The sequence below is a fragment of the Thalassophryne amazonica genome, chromosome 2 (assembly GCF_902500255.1).
Source record: "Thalassophryne amazonica chromosome 2, fThaAma1.1, whole genome shotgun sequence".
In the NCBI taxonomy this organism is placed as follows: domain Eukaryota; kingdom Metazoa; phylum Chordata; class Actinopteri; order Batrachoidiformes; family Batrachoididae; genus Thalassophryne; species Thalassophryne amazonica.
Window position 1 is genome coordinate 40,521,508 of NC_047104.1, and position 20,450 is coordinate 40,541,957.

Consider the following 20,450-nt stretch of genomic DNA (forward strand, 5'->3'; position numbering starts at 1 on the left):
CTTGAATTTATATGCAGATGATGTGCTCATTTTCTGCAAAATCCTTCTGTTTCAGTCCCGCACCTTTTAAGAGCTGTATAGGACTTTGGGAATCTTTCCAGCTTTAGAGTCAACTGGTCGAAATCTGCCTATCTGCCTCTTAATGATGTTGCCAGAGCAACTACCCTTCCTGCTAACATCCCCATGATTGAGCATTTCAAATATCTTGGCATTGATATATTTCCCACTATAAACCAGATTATAAAGTATAATTACTCTAAATTGTATGAAAATGTTCTTCTGGACCTCAACAGATGGTCTGGCTTACCCAACTCACTACAGGCCCGGTCTTCAATCATTAAAATGAATATATTACCAAGGGTTAATTTTATCAGTTCAATGCTCCCTGTGTTCCTCTGTTGGTTACTGGCAAAAACTTCAGTCAGCAACATACAGATTTATCTGGAATAATAAGCGGCCAAAGTTAAAGATGTCCACTGCTCAGAGGAAGAAAAATGCTGGCGGTTTGGCGTTTCTAAATTTTAAATTATATTTTTTATGCATTTTCATTATGACCTCTAATCACTTGGTTTGACCCAAAGGAGAAGGTTTCTTGGCGGTCTTTGGAGGAGGCACTCGTATCTCCCCGTAGGCTCCAAGATATTGTGTATGCTAATATTTCTGTTAAGCAATGCCAGTTGCGGTTTGGCCCCTGATCACGCACATTATTCAGATATGGCGTGACGCTCAAAAATCTTGTGCTGTGAGATGCGAGTGGCACTGTAACACCCCGTTGTTTAAAAATAATAAACTACTAATGGGACATCGGCCTATTTTTTTTCCTCAGTGGGAAAAGAAAGGCCTTCATACCTTAGGTGATATTTTTAACACTACTGGTCTGCGGTCATTTCAGGATCTTTCAAGCTGGTATGAGCTCCCTGGTACCTCTTTCTTCTTTTTTCTTCAACTTCGGACAGCATTGAAAGCTTATGGGTCACCTTGGGATAGACCGTTGCAGCGACAACCATTTCATAATTTTTTTATGATAAGGATACATCAAAGGTTTTGTCACTCAGATCTATCATCAATTACTTAAGTCCTCTTATACCAATCTTCCACTGGACTCTGTTTGGAGAAGGGATGACCCAGAGCTTCACCCTGAGTTTGACTGGGATTTGGTTTGGTATTATATACAGCTCTCCTCACATAATCCAGATCACCAACAAATTCATTTCAATTTTGCTCACAGAACTTAGCTGACTCCCAGAAGGTTGCACATGATGGGTCTTTTACCAGATTCTTGCTGTACCTTATGTCCACTTGGTGTGCCTGGTACATTTATTCATATGTTCTGGGGGTGTCCGCCTGTAGCATCTTTCTGGAAGAAGGTCTCCCACCAGTTATCTCATATATTCGGTTTGAATGTACCTCTATACCTGTTTTACTGTTAAATGACTTATCCAAAATGTCTGCCCCTCTACATAAAAAGAAACTTATTCTGGCTGGGCTTACAGCTCCTAAAAAACTGGTTGCCTCAAGGTGGAAATGCCAAGATAAACTCTCTCTGACCAATTGGTTTCTCACATTCCTTGATGTCATCTACCTACAGGCGTCCACTGCCCGTGTAATTGGTGTAATGCAGTCGAAGATTGCTTTATGGTTGTTAGCAATTGAGCAATTGAAAGAACGAGTATAGATCTCTCAATGGTCCTGGGGTGGGTGGGGTGGGATGGGGTGTGTGTTTGTTGCAAGGTAATATTTGATTTTTTTTTTTTTGGGGGGGGGGTTGTTTTGTTTTCTTTTATTAATGTATATGTTTTGACAATTGATACATAATTACCATTGGCTATTGTAATAGATTTGACTCATTACAATGTTTTTCCTCTCTTCCTCAAATATAATATAATTTAGTTAAATATTTGATTAAAAAAAAGTGGAATTCTGCAAATCTCCAAACTGGGACCTATTTTTAGCCATTTTATTTATTTATTTACTTAATATGTCCGCCAAGGATGTAATAAAATCATTAGCGTTTATTGCCTATCTGTTAGCAAGATTACGATTACGTCAAAACTACTGCATGGATTTTCATGAAATTTTCACCACAGATAGATATTAGACCATGAAAGACTCCGTTAAATTTTGGAGGTGATCTGGATGCAGAATCTGGGTCAGGATTTCACTTTATATAGGCTTTGAAGGATTACGTCAAAACTACTTCACAGATTTTCACCAAGTTTGCAACGCAGATAGATATTATGGCATGGAAGACTCCAGTGAATTTTGGAGGTGACCTGGATCTGGACTCTGGCTCAGGATTTGTTGGGATTAATCTGGGTCAATATACTGGTTCTGCAGCAGAAAGATATGACATCACGATGTAAAACCACGATCAGGAAGACACTTTTGTTTCAGCATGTGAATTGAGTATCAGATTACAACATCTTGATGGAGCAGTACACAAAATAATCAATGTTTCTGAATTCAATGGTATGAATATTTTATGAGGTGAGAGCTGAAACATACCATTCAATGAGGCGAATTATATTAATATAAAAGTAAGTCCCTTCGGCTGCTCCCTTGTTTGCACTCGGGGTCGCCACAGCAAATCCAAGGTGGATCTGCATGTTGAATTAGCACAGGTTTTACGCCGGATGTCCTTCCTGACACAACTCCACATTACATGGAGAAATGTGGCAGGAGTGGGATTTGAACCCGGAACCTTCTGCACTGAAACCAAGCGCATTAACCACTTGGCCACCACCCCAAACAACAAAAAAGGGACTTGCATTGTGGTACCTCCTCAGTGCAGTGAAAAAAGTTGCGTCAGAAATATAATTCTGACAATGAAGTCAACCATGCCATGCATCAAATTGTTGTCCATCAACAAAACAAACTCCACCATGTTTGTTATAAAGCTAAGTGCTGCCCGCCTGCCCACCATGTGTGCTCATACAAGCAGGAAGGCACTTGTGCGTGTGTGTACTACAAAAAAAAAAAAAGACTGTATTTCCTCAGTGCAGCAAAAAAACTCACATCAGATGGCTTACAGTGCAGTGGATTTGTTTGTGTGCGCGCGCATTATGTGCGTATGTCACCGCACGTGCATGTGCGTGCACACGCGCGCATGTGTAAGTGTGTGTGTGTTGGTGTGTGTGTGCAGCGTGCAATGGTACCAAACATATGGAACCAAATTTGCACTCTAAATGCAACGCAACACAAATGGAACGAATAATCCATGTCACATGACATGCAAAGCACCAATCAAATGACAAGGATCCACTCAGTTGTTATATAATGTGCAATTATTGCATTGTGTTGTGGAATCCGGATCCAGGTAAAGTCCGGGTCATCATGATATAAATCATATATCTTTTATTTTGAGAAAACTAAAAAAAAAAAAAAAAAAAAAGTCAGAAATCTGATTGCTGTTGTGGGCACTGGCAGTTTTGACACAGGTGAAACAGGCAGTTGCCCAGCGTGGCATTTATTGGGGGGGCACCATGGGCACTTAAAAACAATAATAATAATCATCTGCGCCGGTGTGTGAAATTGGCAAACTGCAGGGGGCGCCAGTTCCTTGCTAAGAAGGATAACACAGTGAGGCAATGTGAGAAAGGGGAGGGGCCCGCAGGGACAGTTAACCTCTGGGCTTCTCTAATGGAAGGGACAAGGGGGTGGGGGTGGTTAGTGGGCTGAAGGCAGTTACGCCTCAACTTTCTTCCAAATAACGCACATCTCATTCATAATATTAGGAATATTGGCCCATAATTCCTGCACGTTTTTTGTTTTTTTTTTTAAATGTGCAAAACGGCAAAAAAAAAAGAAAAAAAAAAGTGATACACAATGTTTATGTGGTCACCCAGGTGAATTGGGTTAGTCTTGACTTATGGTCATGAGCGAAGCGGAGGAGAGGTGGGGGAGCAGAAAACAGTCAAAGCCATCAGGTTCCAAATTTAGGGGAAATAAAAAAAGAAGAAGAACAGAAATGAGCAAAGCATAAAGGTAGGCAGCTGTGCTCCCTCTCTATGATTACTGTATCCATGTTGTGAATGTAGGGCTAATGTTAATTGGCGGTGTAACACGTTTGTGGTTGGGGTTTCAAGCTTTCACTTGGAACAAAAATGATGGTAATTTGTCCCATGTTGAATTAGAACACTAACACCACAGCGGGCTAATCAGCTATACAATAAAAGTGTATGGCTGCTTTCAGCCGTCTTGTCAAATGTTTTGGGAAGTTCATAGAAAGTTTCCTTTTCTATCCACGTCACAAATATGCCATATTTTATCACTTCTGCAATGATGCCAAAACGTGTGTGTGGGTTGATCGTCATTTAAATTCATTATTAAATAACGAAGTGCAAAGCTCACACAAGAAAGTGAGTAGGCGCTCGTTTAATTCAAGAGAATAAAATTATACAACCAGTGTTTTAAATCAAACGTCTCATCGAGGATAGACAGGAAAAGAGTTTGTGCTTGTTTTACAGTGTCACTTCATGGCAGAATTTGAGAAATGATAGGTGTTTTTTTTTTCTTTTTCTCATAGATGTGGTGGAGTTCAGGAGTGAGAAGTTTGCTATTTTGCTTCAGTTTGTGTCTCACAAGTAAAGATTTCATTCTCTGGTATTGATCTCTCATATCCTCAATGCCCATGAAGCAAACAGAGCAGAAACAGTCTCTCAATTTCACACCAAAACCAGTCTGTTCATGTGCTCAAAAGTGTACCTTCTGTGCATGTGTGAGGTAACCACGGAGACTATAACATCAGTATAATAATAATAATAATAATATCAAATCTTTAGCATCGCCATCAGTTAGTGGCTTCATTCTCGTCACACTCGATGGCATCACGTCCTCGTCGTCAAATCATCTGAGCAACAATTTAAAAAACATTAAAGAGTTAAAAGCCAAGCATTGTCATGAGGCTGGATATATACTGGTATTAACAGTACAGTACACCGACAAAAAAGAAAGACTGAAATAAGTTATTAAAGACGCACTATATATTATATATCATATAACTGTGCATGGCAGGTGGATAAATGTAAAAAAAAAAAATCATTAAAGAATAAAAATCAGTCCAGGACATCGTTCACTGGTTCCTCTCCATGCACCGAGGTGGTTTCCTTATCTTCTAAAGAAACACAGAAGTCTGGTTCTTCTTACTAATGTCTAATGAAAGGAGAGAATCAGTGACTCCAGGACTTTACTCCACATTCTTCACGTTCCTGATGTGAGGGATGTTTTTTTCTGTGGTTCTTGTCTCCTTTTCTTCCCAAATACTTTTAGGTTTGTGTAGAGAGTAAAGCCAGAAGATGGGACCAAAGAGGATTATGATGAGTGTGACTGTTCTGGTCTCTCTTCTTCTTCCTCTTCTACTCCATAAGTGGAATGCGAGGTCCATATGAATTCCATCTTCTCTCTTCTTCTTGATCCTAAAAGTCCATGGACATGGAACGCTGTTGCGGGTCAACTATGGTGGTACTGTTACGAGCGCTGTTGCCACGGATAGTGAGGGTTCCGCAGGCTCCTGCCATACCACCACCAATGCCTCCAGCAATGCCGCTAGGACCCGCCATTCCCATTCCACTCGCCATGCTCATTCCACCCGCCATGCCCATTCCTCCACCCATGGCCACTCCGCCCGTTATACCCACTGCTCCACCAATTCCTCCTCCTGCCATTCCGGTTGCACCTCCTCCTATTGCTCCTCCACCTGTAGCTCCTCCTCCTCCACGGCTATAGATCTCGCAAGGGATCTCCTCTGTGACGCGATCCTCAATGACCTGCTGGTCACACTCATGAGTCTGTGAGTGCTGCTTGTAGCCGTAGCAGCTCTTCTTGTAGCTGGCTGTGGAGTTGAAAGTCTTCATAGGTGGTGGTTTGGAAAAGTCGTTGTGGTAGGACAGCTCCATGGAACTCAGGGTGGTGCGGCTGTGCTTCATGCTGCCACTACCAGTAGCAACAGAGGCTTGTGAGCCGCAGTGGTGCTCGTGGACACAGCGGGACATAGTAGAGGAACGTCGCATCTTGTGGAAGCTGTCCAGCTCCTCGGACAGGTCAGCCAGGTCTGACGATATCTCTTTGTCCCGGAGAGAAAAGAGCTCGTAGTGGGGTGGATCAAAGACCTCCTGGAAGCCTGCCTTGTTGAAAACACCAGGCCGGCGGGCTACAACCTTGAATACAACAAGAACCATTCAGACAAATTATTTGCAAGCCCTTAGTTACAAATGTCACAAATCATCAAGTATGAAGCTCATGCTTTTTGTCAGTTGTCTAGTATCACAAAGACCTGTTTTTGGAGAATGGGTTTTGCACAGTATTCAACAATCAAACTTCCTCTAAGTGCAAAACAGCTAAAGCTGAAATGCAACAAAAGCAGAATTAGTACCGGTAGTTTCCATCTGATGCAGATGTCACAAGTAGAATTGCACTCATCTGTGCAACAGTGGGCGTGTTGGTCTTCAAATGAGGTGTGGCCAGGTGCATTGCTCATGCAAATGTGTATCACCTGGAAGCAGAATGCACTTTGCACCACAGACCAGCAAGCACAGTGTATTTGTGGTATTTAATGGCTGCCACACACTACTGTCTGTATATATATACACACACACACACACACAAAATGAAACTGAACTGAAAACACCCATTAAACAAAATAGCAATAAACAGAATACAAACTTCACCTTCTTGCTTCACCTCGGAGTTTTGGTGGCCACTGCCTGGTGGTTCAAAACTACGGAACCCGGGAGAGGTCACTTAAAGTGATATTTTTTTCTGGCCATGATAATTTGTGCGCACGTTTTCCTTTAACTGAGCCCACGAATTAATAAAACATGCTCTCAAATTAATAAAACCTGTGCATGTTTTCCTTTAATTGAGCCCTCGAATTAATAAAACGTGCATGTTTTCCTTTAATTGAGCCCTTGAATTAATAAAACATGCGCACGTTTTCCTTTCGTTCAAAATGAAATCCAAAATATGACCTATAATTGTCATCCTCACGACGGGGAGACGCTTCGCCCTCAGCATCCTTTTTAATGTGCTTAAACTCCAGATGATGCCATGCTGGACAGCTACAGTTCTCTGTATGTCCTTGTGCGCCTAAACCATGATGATATACTCTGACCAGATCAATTTCTAATAGGGAAATGTATCACACTGTCTCCTGGTTTGTTGACTAATAGCCAACATTTATGTGTCACAACAATATTGAATGCATGTTTTACAAATTATGGCCACGTTTAAGTAGATTGTGCCTTTGTTTTACTCAAACAATGCTTAAAACGTGCGCACAATATAACAAAACATTTTGCGATGACATTTCCAGGGCTCTGTACAAAACCACTGTTGCCAGAAAATTTCTCACTTGTGTCTGCTTTCTTGGTGGCTTTCCTCTCTAATCTTCTTATGCAGCACAGATTTACCCTAGAGTGCCATACTGTTTGTATTACTTCATAATTCATGCAAATAAAGACTAAGACATAGTCAGTGCCTTGGGAATGTTCATGCATCCATCCCCTGACTTGTCCGAAGAAACCTGGATGTAAAAGTGATGGTTTACATGTGCTATACTAAAAGGGGCACTTACGAGGGTAGGCTGAAAAGTTCTAAGGCTCACTATGATACAGTTAATGCATTAACTGTATCATAGTGAGCCTTAGAACTTTTCAGCCTACCCTCGTACTTATTCACACCATCAATTTGGCTTTTGTATTTTTATTTCTTTAATTCAATATGTAGATATTACTTTTCACTGCGAGTTTGAAGGGCATAATTTTAGAAATTATAAAATAAAAAGCCTGATTTTTTTTGTTTGTTTTATTTTTGATGTCCTAAAAAAATGTAACATGTAAAAACTTAAGGGGGCAAACACTTTTCACACCACTGTATATGCTTTGGTCACCTGATATTAAAACACACCCATTAAACCTGTGTCCAAAGTATTCCAGAAAGGGCCAAGAGGGTGCAGGTTTTCTTTGCAGCCACTGACTCCAGCAGGTGATTTGGAATTGGTCAACAAAAGACTTGTGTCCAGCTGCTGAGGGAGACTGCTTTCTCAGTGTTTGCAGTGCAAAATCTTCAGATCGTCACAGAGATCTCAAGATAAATAAAATATGACTTCATAAGACTTTGAGCCATGGGCTTTGTGTGGCCTTTTCAGGAAAATCTTCCATCTGCAGGCGTTTGTTGATGACATTCTACTCTTATTCTATGCCATTTGAATTTTTATAAATCAGCAAAAGATGTGAAGTTTTTTTTTTCTTTTCATTTTTGAAAATGTCTCACAGATAGGCTGAGGATAGTACACATACCCCCAGACGTACCTGTACCTCATGATAAAAAAAACACACTTGGTTTGACATCAAGTCTGTGGTAGTTTCATAGCATCCTTCTCCCTATATACCCTGGGTCCCTCCTCTGCACATGTACAAACCATCTCAATCTTACCTCTTTGACTGTCTCCAAAACGTCCCACCTGAGCTGTCCCTCTGATATGCTCTTCTAATCCTGTCCATTCTTGTCACTCCCAAAGAGAAATGCAGAATCTTCAGCTCTGCCACCTCCAGCTCTGCCTCCTGTCTTTTTGTTAATGGCACTGTCTCTAAGCCATACAATATACAAATAGTTGTAGCTGTACAACAAACTGTCTTCTCGACATTCTCCTTCATTCCTGCAGATATTCTTTGGTCACAAATCACTCCTGCCATCTTTCTCCACCCACTCCACCCTGCCTGTACACTCTTCTTCACCTCTCTGCCACATTCTTCATTACTTTGGACAGTTGACCCGAAGTATTTAAATTCATCTACTTTCACCACTTCTGCTTCTTGTAACTGCACTATTCCACTGGGCTCCCTCTCATTCACACACATTCTCAGTCTTGCTCCTACTGACTTTCATTCCCCTTCTCTCCAGAGCATATCTCCACCTTTCCAGGTGAGACTGAACTTGCTCTCTACTCTCACTACAGATCACAATTAATCTCCAAACATCATAGTCCATGGGGACTCCTGTCTGATCTCATAAGTCAACCTATCCATCACCATTGCGAACAAGAAAGGACTCAGAGCAGATCCTTGGTGTAATCCCACCTCCACCTTGAACAAATCCGTCACACTATCCTTGTACATCCTTGTCCTGCACTACCGTCACATACTTCTCTGCCACTCCAGACATCCTCATACAATACCATAACTCTTCTCTTGGCAGCCTGTTGTAACCTTTCTCTAAATCCACAAACACACAATGTAACTCCTTCTGGACTTCTCCATACTTCTCCATCAGTACTCTCAGAGCAAACATGGTATATGAAGTGCTCTTTCTCATACCGTATCGCAAACCATATCACTGCTCATCTTCCCCGTTTGCTAAGCCTAGCTTCTGCTACTCCTTCCCTTAACTTCATGCTGTGGTTAATCAATATTATACTTATGTAATTACTGCATCTCTGCACATCACCCTTATTCATAAAAATAGAAACCAGCACACTTTTCTCCACTCCTCATGAATCCTCCTCACTTTCCAAGATTTTATTACGTACACCAAGGATGTAATAAAATGACCTGTGTTTCTTTGTCTGTCTGTCTGTCTCTTAGCAGGATTACATCAAAACTACTGCACGGATTTTGACGAAATTTTCACCACAGATTCATATTAGGCTAAGGAAGAACCCATTCAATTTTGGAGTTGATCTGGATCCGGATTCTGGATCAAGTTTCACTTTATATACACTGTGAAGGATTACTGTTAGCAGGATTATGCCAAAACAATGTCACGGATTTTTACAAAATTTTTAACATAGATACATATTAAGCCATGGAAGGCTCCATTAAATTTTGGAGGTGATCTGGATCCATATTCAGATTCTGGATCAAGTTTCACTTTATATACACTTTGAAGAATTACTTTTAGCAGGATTACGCCAAAACTACTTCACAGATTTTGAAGAAATTTTTAACATAGATACATATTAGGCCACGGAAAGCTCCATTAAATTTTGGAGGTGATCTGGATCCATATCCAGATTCTGGATCAAGTTGCACTTTTTATAGTCTTTGAAGGTTTACCTCAATCTACTTCACGGATTCTCACCAAATTGTCACCACAGATACATATTAAGCCACGGAAGGCTCTGTTAAATTTTGGAGGTGATCCGGATCTGAATCCAGATTCTGGATCAAGATTTCACTTTATATATGCTTTAAAGGATTATGTCAAAACTACTTCACGGATTCTCACCAAATTTGCACCACGGATACATATTAGGCCATGGAAGACTCCATTAAATTCTGGAGGTGATCCGGATCTGAATCCATATTCTGGATCAAGATTTCACTTTATATTTTTATTTACGCTTTAAAGGATTACGTCAAAACTGGATTCTCACCAAATTTCAACACAGATAGATATTAGGGCATGGAAGACTCCACTGAATTTTGTAGGTGATCCAGATCCAGATCTGGATTCTGGATCAAGAGTCACATTATATAGGCTTTGAAGGATTACGTCAAAACTACTTAATGGATTTTCACCATATTTTCACCATGGACACATAATGGGCCATGGAAGACTCCATTAAATTTTGGAGGTGATCTGGATTCGAATCTGGATTCTTGATCAAAACCACTTTATATACGATTTGAAGGATAACGTAAAAACTACTTCACAGATTTTGACAAAATTTTCAACACAGATACACATTAGGCCATGGAAGACTCCATTAAAATTTGGAGGTGATCTGGATCCGGATTCTGGATCAAGTTTCACTTTATTTCTGGTTTCAATGATTACATCAAAACTACGTCACAGATTTTCACCAAATTTTCACCACAGATAGATATTAGGGCATGGAAGACTCCACTGAATTTCGGAGGTGAACTGAATCTAGATCCAGATCACCCCCCAAAACCTAGTTCCAGAATCCAGATCTGGATCTAGATCCAGATCAACTGCTGTTCCATTCTTGATCCTCTTCATATTTGCCCTCACTTCATCCTTACTAATCTTTTGCACTTCCTGATTTACTCTCTCCACATCATCCAGCCCTTTCTCCCATTTTCTTCATTCATCAGCTCCTCAAAATATTCCCACCACCTTCTCAACACACTTACCTCACTTGTCAGCACTTTCCCATCTGTATCCTTTATCACTCTAACCTGCTGCAGATCATTTCCAGCTCTGTCCCTTTGTCTGGCCAATCGGTAGGAGTCTTTTTCTCCTTCCTTCTTGTTCAAGCTCATGTACAGTTCGCTTTATGCCTTTTCCTTAGCTTTTGCCACTTCTCTTTTTGCCTTAGGCCACCTGTCCTTGTACTCGTTTGTTGCTAACACAGCTATTAATGCAGTGCAGCCATGCAAATAGGCGATTTAATATCATATTGGGCTAAAAACCTCATAAAGATATAAGTGACATTTTAGCATTCTTGTAATGTGATTTGGGGCAGCACAGTGGCTTAGTAGTTAGCACTGTTGCCTTACAGGGAGAAGATCATGGGGCTGATTCCCACCTGCGGCCTTTCTGTTTGGAGTTTGCATGTTGCAGGTGGACTGTAAACTATAAATTGTCCGTAGGTGTGCCTGTGCGTGTGAATGTATTTGTTTGTCTGTATGTGACCCTGCAACAGACTGGCGTCCTGTCCAGGGTGTACCCCATCTCATGCCCTATGACTGCTGGGATAGGTTTCAGTCCCCCCATCCCTGATCTTGAATAAGCAGTTGAAGATGAGTGTGTGTGTGTGTGTGTGTGTCTGTGTGAGTAATGTGATAATAAATAAATTAAAATTAAATTAAATGGTTAAATAAATAAAAGTCTCCTGTTTGTTACATTACCAGCCTTTGAGATCGAAAGACATCTGGGAAGAGCTTTTTTAATGATGAGGTTCTTGGACTGAGGTGTTTATGTCAATACTATTGAAAGAGAAAGCTAGTTCCAGGCTTTTGGGTCCTGGTGCTTCCTGTTTTACTGTATGGTTGTACAACCTGGATACTAATCAGTGACTGAAGGCAACAACTGGGTGTCTTTGGTACTCCAAGTCTTTGTTGGATCTTTGGGTACCAATGGAATAAGTTTTTGTCAAAGCATTGATTGTTTAGGGAGATTCAGATGAGGCATACTACTTGGTCTTGTGGTACGTTTCATGATCCAACACATGGCTGTCTCAGTGCCAAAGACTGGTGAGTGGTTCCATAGTGTGGTGGATGCGGTGATGTTCTTTGATACACGACACCAGCGTGTGTCCCTCAACCTGGACAATACTGCATCATTAAAATATGAACAAAATAGATTTTTTTTGGTACAAGTTTCTTAAAAATGTATACACAAAAAGAAAAAAAATGTATGTATACACAAAAACAGTAGCGGGTCTGGGAGTATGTGCTCATGTAACATCCACCACACTGTGGAACCACCATGGGTCCTGGAACCATCTCAGCAAGAAACTGGTCGAACCCCAGTTCTTGAAAGGAAGAATCTACTTTATAAATCAATCAAATGCAAAGATGACAAGCACAGTCTGTGATATGGATCTATTGCACACATTTTGTAAGCAGTAAAAAGAAAAATTACATTTTAAGTAAGAGGTCCCTCATGGGACTTGCAAGAAATACAGCTTGTATTTAAAATCTATTCTTATAAAGTGATCAACACATTTCTGATGCAATGTACAAAGATACAGCTAAACAGCCAGTGTTAATTCAACTCCCAGTGTAACTAACAATATTCCTGAGTCTATATCATTCTCACCAGTTTTCACGAGTATACACTACACTTTTGTTGGTGTTAAAATGTTAACTGTTTAGTGCTTCCATCTTTCCGACACTCACAGTGTTACCTTATGATATATGAAGGTCTATTTCCAAAATTTTAGAGAGTACTTTTACATGATTCAGAATTAAAATTGTAATTGTTTGGAATTGTTATTGGAATACCACAGACAAAATACCTTAGATTGAGTTTCAACCCATCACCCTCTGGTTTTGATTCAATATTGTCAGAGTATCATCAATGAAATCTCCAGGATCTGATACAAATGCTTTTGCATCAGATGCTGATATAAAAGCATTTGTATCAGATGCTCCGCAGAAGCATTTGTATCACTTTTTTAAATGTATTTTCATTGCCCGGGTTAAAATACACTTCTGAGAGTTCAGTGAACACTGACATGATCAGCTCTGATAAACAACTCCAACACAGTGCAAGGTCTAAGACGAAGAGTGTTAAAACCACACTTTAAAAGTTCTAAAAAAGAATCTGTGAAATATTTTGACATGTTAACACTGTGTGGTTTATTTTTACTCAAGAAGGAACCGACAGAGCAAAACAAATTTTAAATTTATCTACAGTATTTATTCATTTATTTTTAAACAAACTACCTTCTTCCTCGGCTGCTTCATCTGGACCAGGATTGATATGATAAGCAGAACCAGAACTATACCCGATGAAACACCAATAACTGTGCCATGGGTTTTTGTGATCTGATGGAAGAGCCCCTTAGAACGCTTTTCTAGAGACAGAAGAGAAAAAACATGATGGAAAAATATGCAAAAGACAAGCTAACCCACATTTCTGCAGTGTCACTCAAAATGGTGTTAAATCAACTCTCATACCATTAAATTAATTCTATCATAGTGTAAGTTAATGTCATTCATGTTGACTGACTTGATTGAATCATCTAATTGTTTTGACTTAGTTGATTTCACACTATTATGAATGGCACCATATACACTTTATGCAGTGTTAATTTAACAAAATCTGCTGTGTATAAAGAGAGATACAAATATATTATATAGTGCCAAATCATGGCATACAGTTGTGCTCTAAATAATAGCAGTGTGTTTAAAAAAGTGAGTAAAGCTCAAAATCCTTAAAATAGCTTTTATTTCCATACATACAAATGCATTGTGAACACTGCCCATTCTATTCCAAATCAAAACATGAAGAAAAATGTATTAAATTTGTTATTATTTTGCAGAAAGTGAAGAAAAAAAGAATAGTAGGTCGTTCACAAAATAGCAGTGTCTACATTTTTCTTTACAAACTCAAACATGTACTGTATGAATTGAAAAATACTTGAATCACTGAACTAATATTTATTTGTATAACCACTGTTCCTGAGAACTACTTCACATTTGTGTTGCATGGAGTCAACCAACTTCTAGCACCTGTGAACAGGTGCTCCAGTCCAGGACGATTGGACTACATTCCACAGTTCCTCTTCACAAACAGCATTTTTGATGTCACCCCACAAGTTTTTCATTAGATTTTGGTCCTGGGATTAGGCTGGCCACTCTATAACATTAATCTTGTTGGTCTGGAACCAAGATGCTGCTCGCTTGCTGGTGTGTTTGGGGTCATTGTTTTGTTGAAACACCTATTTCAAGGGTATTTCCTCTTTGGAATAAGGCAACATGGCCTCTTCAAGTGTTTTGATGTATTCAAACTGATCCATGATCTCTGGTATGTGATAAATAGGCCCAACACCATAGTATGAGAAACATCCCAATATCATGATCATGCTTCACTGTCTTCACAGTGTACTGTGGCTTGAATTCAGTTTTGGGGGGGGGGGGGGGGGGGGGTCATCTGACAAACTGTCTGTGGCCCCAAGACCCAAAAAGAACAATCTTGCTTTTATGAGTCCACTAAATGTTGTGTCATTTCTCTTTAGGCCACTCAATGTGTTTTTTGGCAAATTGTATCCTCTTCAGCACATTTTTTTCAACTTTGCGGGGGCTTCTTGTCCATAGCTTGGCTTCTCATAGTCGTCTTCTAATTGTTACAGTACTCATAGGTAACTTTAGACCTTCTTTGATCACCCTGGAACTGATCATTGGCTGAGTCTTTGCCATTCTGGCTATTCTAGGTGCTAAATAAGGCTATAGAATTCAAAACAGCTGGAACGGACTTTTCAGGGTTCAGTAAATGCAAGAAAACATCAGCAAAAAGGGCAATTATGTGATTTTTCTAATTTCTTGCAATCTCTGTAATATCGGGGTTAGATCTTATTGCTTCAGCTAAAGGTTCAGTAAACAGTGTGAACAATAGAGGTGATAAAGGCCACCCCTGTCTACACTCTAAAAAAGGAACCACTGTCTCAATGAGAAAAACTGATGTAGCAATTTGCATAGATTTTTAAAAGTTATTTCAACTTCATTATTTCAACTTTCAACTGAGTTAATGTTAATTTGAAATAACTTAAAAAATCTATGCAAATTGTAATATCACTTTTTGTCATTGAGACAGCGGTTCATAATTAAGACTGTATAGTCCCTACGCACAGAGAAACCTTCAGATACCAGGCCATTAGCGTTGACACTGGCTACTGGGTCTGAGTAAAGGATTTTAAGCACATTAATGGGCCCGGGCATTTCCCATTTGGCATGGCTTGGATTGCAGCCCAGACTTCCTCTGGTGTGAATTCAGAATTTAAGTTGGAACGATTCTCCTCTACAACAGCAGGTCATGAGATGTTATCAAGGTAGGAAGTGATATTAGAATCAGGCCTTTGGGAGCAGTAAAGGGAAGCATAAAAATCTCTAAATATTTCATTGATGGTAAAAGGGTCACAAGAAACGTCACTGCAGGATGTCCTTACCATATTGATTCAGTGGTCAGTATTTTGGTTTTTCAAATGATAGGCAATAAAATCAACTGGATTTGTTACCAAATTCTTAATACTTTTGTTTAGAGAAGAGCAGTAACTTCTGAATATGGCACATGTGGTCAATATTGAGTTTAGTCTTTGAGGCCACCAGTACTTTTAAATTTGAAACACTGAGTGATTGTTTATGTAGTTCTTGTAGATTTCAGACTTCCTTCTCAAGGGTTTTCCTTTTGTTCTCCAATATTTTCTTCTGATGGAACATATACGAGATAAGCTGACTGCGTATGGTAGCTTTAGTGGTATCCCATATCATAGCAGGAGAAACTGTAGCGATGTATTCTCAAACCAGAATTATGACAAGCCATTACGGACAAAAAAGTAAAAAGAGTCATTGTTCATTGAATCTCCATGTTGGAGTTCTAGGGATGCTAAATGTTGGGTCAATCTGTAAATGCACAGAGGCATGATCAGACAATACAGTATAATAGAGTTTATGTGGCAGTCCTGTACTAAGTGTAGGAATCGGTAGGAATGAAAAAAAATAGTCAAGTCTGGAATATGATCCTTGAGGGTGTTAATAAAATGTATAGTCTCTCACTTGAGGGTTAATTTCTCGTCACACACCTATTAACCCAGTGTCTGGGCACAAACAGTTGAGTTTGGATGATCGTGGCTTTGAGATACTGGCAGAGGAGGAGCCATTCATGATACAATTAAAATCTCCAGCCCCCCAAAAAATGAGGCCTTTGCAATAATTATTAAAGGTTAGAAGAATATACAAAATGAATTTAGGTGTATCACAATTTGGGGCATAAATATTGAGAATAGTAACGTGATATTTGTGTACAAATCCTGTAATCAAGATAAATCGACCCTTTGTATCCTTTTCTTCATGTTCTAAAATAAATGAGCAGTTCTTATGCATAAGAATTGCTGTGCCACTTTTGTTTTGTAAATAAGAAGAAAAATAAACTTGGCCTACCCACTCTCTCTTATGTTTAAGGTGTTCTATATCAGATAACCTAGTTTCTTGAAGCAATGCGATGTCCACTTTCTGTTTTTTCAAATGTGTCAATATATTTTTCCTCTTTATCATGTGACTAATCCCTTGGACATTCCATGTAACCAGTTTAAGTCCGGATAGCAGGGACTGGCACATAGACTAACAGACTAGGTTGATCGCGAGGAAAAGGAGAGAAAGAAAGAAAAAGAAAGAAAAACAGACAGTGAAATAAGTGTGATAAAAAGTCAAAATTGCACAGCTTGTCCACCCATACCCCATCCCTAAATGACAGGAATAAAATGTTCCAGATAAAGTCACAAAGAGAATTAAGTGTGTAGACATGAAGTGTTCTCAATTTAAGTAAACCACAGTAACATTATAACTACTCAGGAATCCAACCAAACTCCAGGCCAGGTTATAGGCACCCATAGGAGTCCCCTACCCTCCTAAAAAAAGAAAAGGGAAAACATTACTGTCGGACCTGAGCATCTTAAATAAAAATGTAGACTCTAACTTGATCTTGAAAGCAAGTATACCCTGCTTATGACAAATATAGTGACGATATTAAACAGATTTATTGTATGGCTGCGACGCTACGCATGCACTGATTGGCTGATTACCGGTTGGATATTTTTGTTGTGTGGGCCGCTGAAGAAGAGGTACTGCTGGCCCACCACCAGAGGGTGCCCTGCCTGAAGTGCGGGCTTCAGACACGAGAGGGCGCCGGAGCATCCGGGAGTGACAGCTGTGTGTCACTCATCAACAAGCACCAGCTGTCACTCATCATCATCACCTCAAAAGCCGGGCAGCAACTCCACCTCGCTGCCGAGATATCGTCTACCCTATAGGTAAACCTCTCAGCCGTGATTGTGCCAAAACGCACGTAATTTTCTGAGTCTTTGCAGGAGTACCTGAGGATCCTACTTGCAGCTGGACACTGAGTTTGGGAAGCGTGACGAGTGACGGACTTCGCTCTGCACGTCAAACTAAGAGAAGTAGCTCTCAGGCTCTGCACAAACTGTGTTACTGTGTTTGAGGTGGAGGTGTTTTTCCCACCTGGAGAAGAACTGCTTTTTGCTGACTGTTTACTGGGTGTGTTTTCACACACTAACCCTTAACTGTCTTTCTGCCTCCTGCCAGCAGTACCAGATCCGACAGCTGGAGACGGTGGCCACCTGGGGATTCAGGACTTGGCGACTCCGGTGCGTTCCGGATCCGGTGGCAGTGGAAATCGTGTGGGGCCCGGCTCTTCTCTGGACGGTTGTCTCCTATCCTCGAGCCTGCCCACACGTCACCCTCTTACATTTGACTGTAATCCAAATTCTGCATCTGTCTGTATTTCGTTGTGCACGTTTCACAACAGTAAAGTGTTGTAATTTTGAGTCATCCATTGTCCATTCACTTATGCCCCCTGTTGTGAGTCCGTGTCACTACACTTTCCCAACAGGATATCTCGGCCAACGTCATGGATTCCGAGGGGCGTCAACCATCTGTTGAACAACCAATGGAAGAGCAGGGTGCACAGGCGCCAGCGGGAGGCATGGTTGGTGAGTTGCAGCAAATACTCACCGCCTTCACTGCTCGGTTGGATCTAATGACCGAGCAGAATATTATTCTCAATCGCAGGATGGAGGCTCTCACCGCACGGGTGGAAGCGCGCGCACAGGGCGCTGCTGCAACTCCTCCTCCTGCTGTCCTGGTGCCGAATATAGACATTCCAATGGTTGCTCAACGAACCCCCCCACCATCCCCTGAAGCATACATAAGTCCCCCGGAGCTGTACGGAGGCTGTATAGAGATGTGCGCAGACTTCCTGATGCAGTGTTCGCTCGTCTTTGCACAGCGTCCCGTCATGTATGCATCAGACGCCAGCCGGGTGACTTATGTGATTAATTTGCTTCGAGGTGAGGCACGCGCCTGGGCTACGGCGCTTTGGGAGCAAAATTCACGGCTCCTAACAACTTATACTGGGTTTGTGAGGGAGTTCAAAACAGTCTTTGATCACCCAAATAGAGGCGAGACCGCTTCAACAGTGTTGCTGTCTATGAGACAGGGGTGTAGGAGCGCAGCCGAGTATGCAGTCGACTTCCGCATCGTGGCTGCGAGGTCCGGCTGGAATACTGCTGCGCTCTGCGCCGCCTTCGTAAACGGACTGTCGTCGGTCCTGAAGGAGCACCTAGTGGCTAAGGATGAGCCACGGGATTTGGACGGGCTTATTGATCTTGTTATACGATTAGACAATCGGTTAGAGGAACGCCTTCGAGAGCGAGACAAAGGACGTGACCGGGCACGCGCCGTCCCTCTCCCTTCCGGGTCCGAAAAGGTTCCACCCTCCCCACGCTCCACAGCCTCAGTGCTCCGTGTGGTAACAGCTCCCCCTGCTGACGATGCTATGGACACGAGCAGGGCCAAATTTAGAACTTCTAATAGACAGAGGAGACTGGCCCGCGGGGAGTGCTTTGTCTGCGGCTCGAGTGAGCAGAGAGACTGCCCCAAGCGGTTAAATACCAATGCCCGCCCTTAGAAACTGGGCTAAGGGTGGGCCAAGACATTCACGTGGGACACACACGCATTGCTGCACGTCTCCCAGTTACAATCCTGAGTGGGGATTTAACCCTTCAAGCCCCAGCACTGGTGGACACGGGGTCAGAAGGGAATCTGCTGGACTGCAGATGGGCAAGGGAAGTAGGGCTCCCTATAGTGGCGCTCCCTTCACCATTGAAGGTGTGAGCACTAGATGGCACCCTTCTCCCTTTAATCACACACAAGACACTGCCAGTAACTCTGGTAGTGTCTGGGAATCATCGGGAGGAGATTGAGTTTTATGTGACTCCCTCTACCTCCCACGTGATTTTGGGCTTCCCGTGGATGGTAAAACACAATCCCCGGATTGACTGGCCGTCTGGGGTTGTGGCTCAGTGGAGCGAAACCTGCCACCAGGAGTGTTTAGGATCCTCGGTTCCCCCCGGTTTGACAGCTAATGAGGAGGCTAAAGTCCCCCCCAATCTGACGGCGGTGCCCGAGGAGTACCACGATCTTGCTGATGTCTTCAGCAAAGATCTGGCACTCACTCTTCCCCCGCACCGTCCGTATGATTGCGCCATTGATTTGATCCCGGGCGTTGAGTACCCGTCCAGCAGGCTGTACAACCTCTCACGCCCAGAGCGCAAATCAATGGAGACCTACATCCGGGACTCATTAGCTGCCGGGCTGAGCCGAAATTCCACCTCCCCGATGGGTGCTGGTTTCTTTTTTGTGGGCAAGAAAGACGGCGGACTCCGTCCATGCATTGATTACAGAGGGCTGAACGAGATTACGGTTCGCAATCGATACCCGTTGCCCCTGTTAGACTCAGTGTTCACGCCCCTGCATGGAGCCAAAATCTTCACAAAGCTGGATCTTAGGAATGCGTACAACCTGGTTTGGATCCGGAAGGGAGACGAATGGAAGACGGCATTTAACACCCCGTTAGGTCACTTTGAGTACCTGGTCATGCCATTCGGCCTCACTAACGCCCCTGCGACGTTCCAAGCTTTGGTTAACGACGTCTTGCGGGACTTCCTGCACCGATTCATCTTCGTATATCTAGACGATATACTCATCTTTTCCCCGGATCCTGAGACTCATGTCCAGCATGTACGTCAGTTCCTGCAGCGGTTGCTGGAGAACCAGCTGTTTGTGAAGGGTGAGAAGTGCAAGTTTATCATCTCCAACTCCGTTGCCCCTGATCCGGCCAAGGTTGCGGCAGTGAGAGATTGGCACCAACCAACAAGCCGTAGGAAGCTGCAACAGTTCCTCGGCTTTGCGAATTTCTACAGGAGGTTCATCAAGGGGTACAGTCAAGTGGTTAGCCCCTTGACAGCC

The 20,450-nt window shown here is 42.0% G+C and overlaps 1 protein-coding gene across 1 annotated transcript in view; it reads right to left on the reverse strand.

Moving 5' to 3' along the window:
- Positions 1–4,356: 4,356 nt before the first annotated feature.
- LOC117523722 (neuropilin and tolloid-like protein 2) overlaps positions 4,357–20,450 on the reverse strand; it is a 107,049-nt gene continuing 90,955 nt past the window's right edge. Inside the window, exons 9-10 of the mRNA XM_034185323.1 lie at positions 13,353–13,483; positions 4,357–6,155 (exon numbers count right to left, since the gene is read on the reverse strand). Coding sequence (XP_034041214.1) covers positions 5,415–6,155; positions 13,353–13,483 — 872 coding nt within the window. The 3' untranslated portion in view covers positions 4,357–5,414. The remainder of the gene's footprint in view (positions 6,156–13,352; positions 13,484–20,450) is intronic.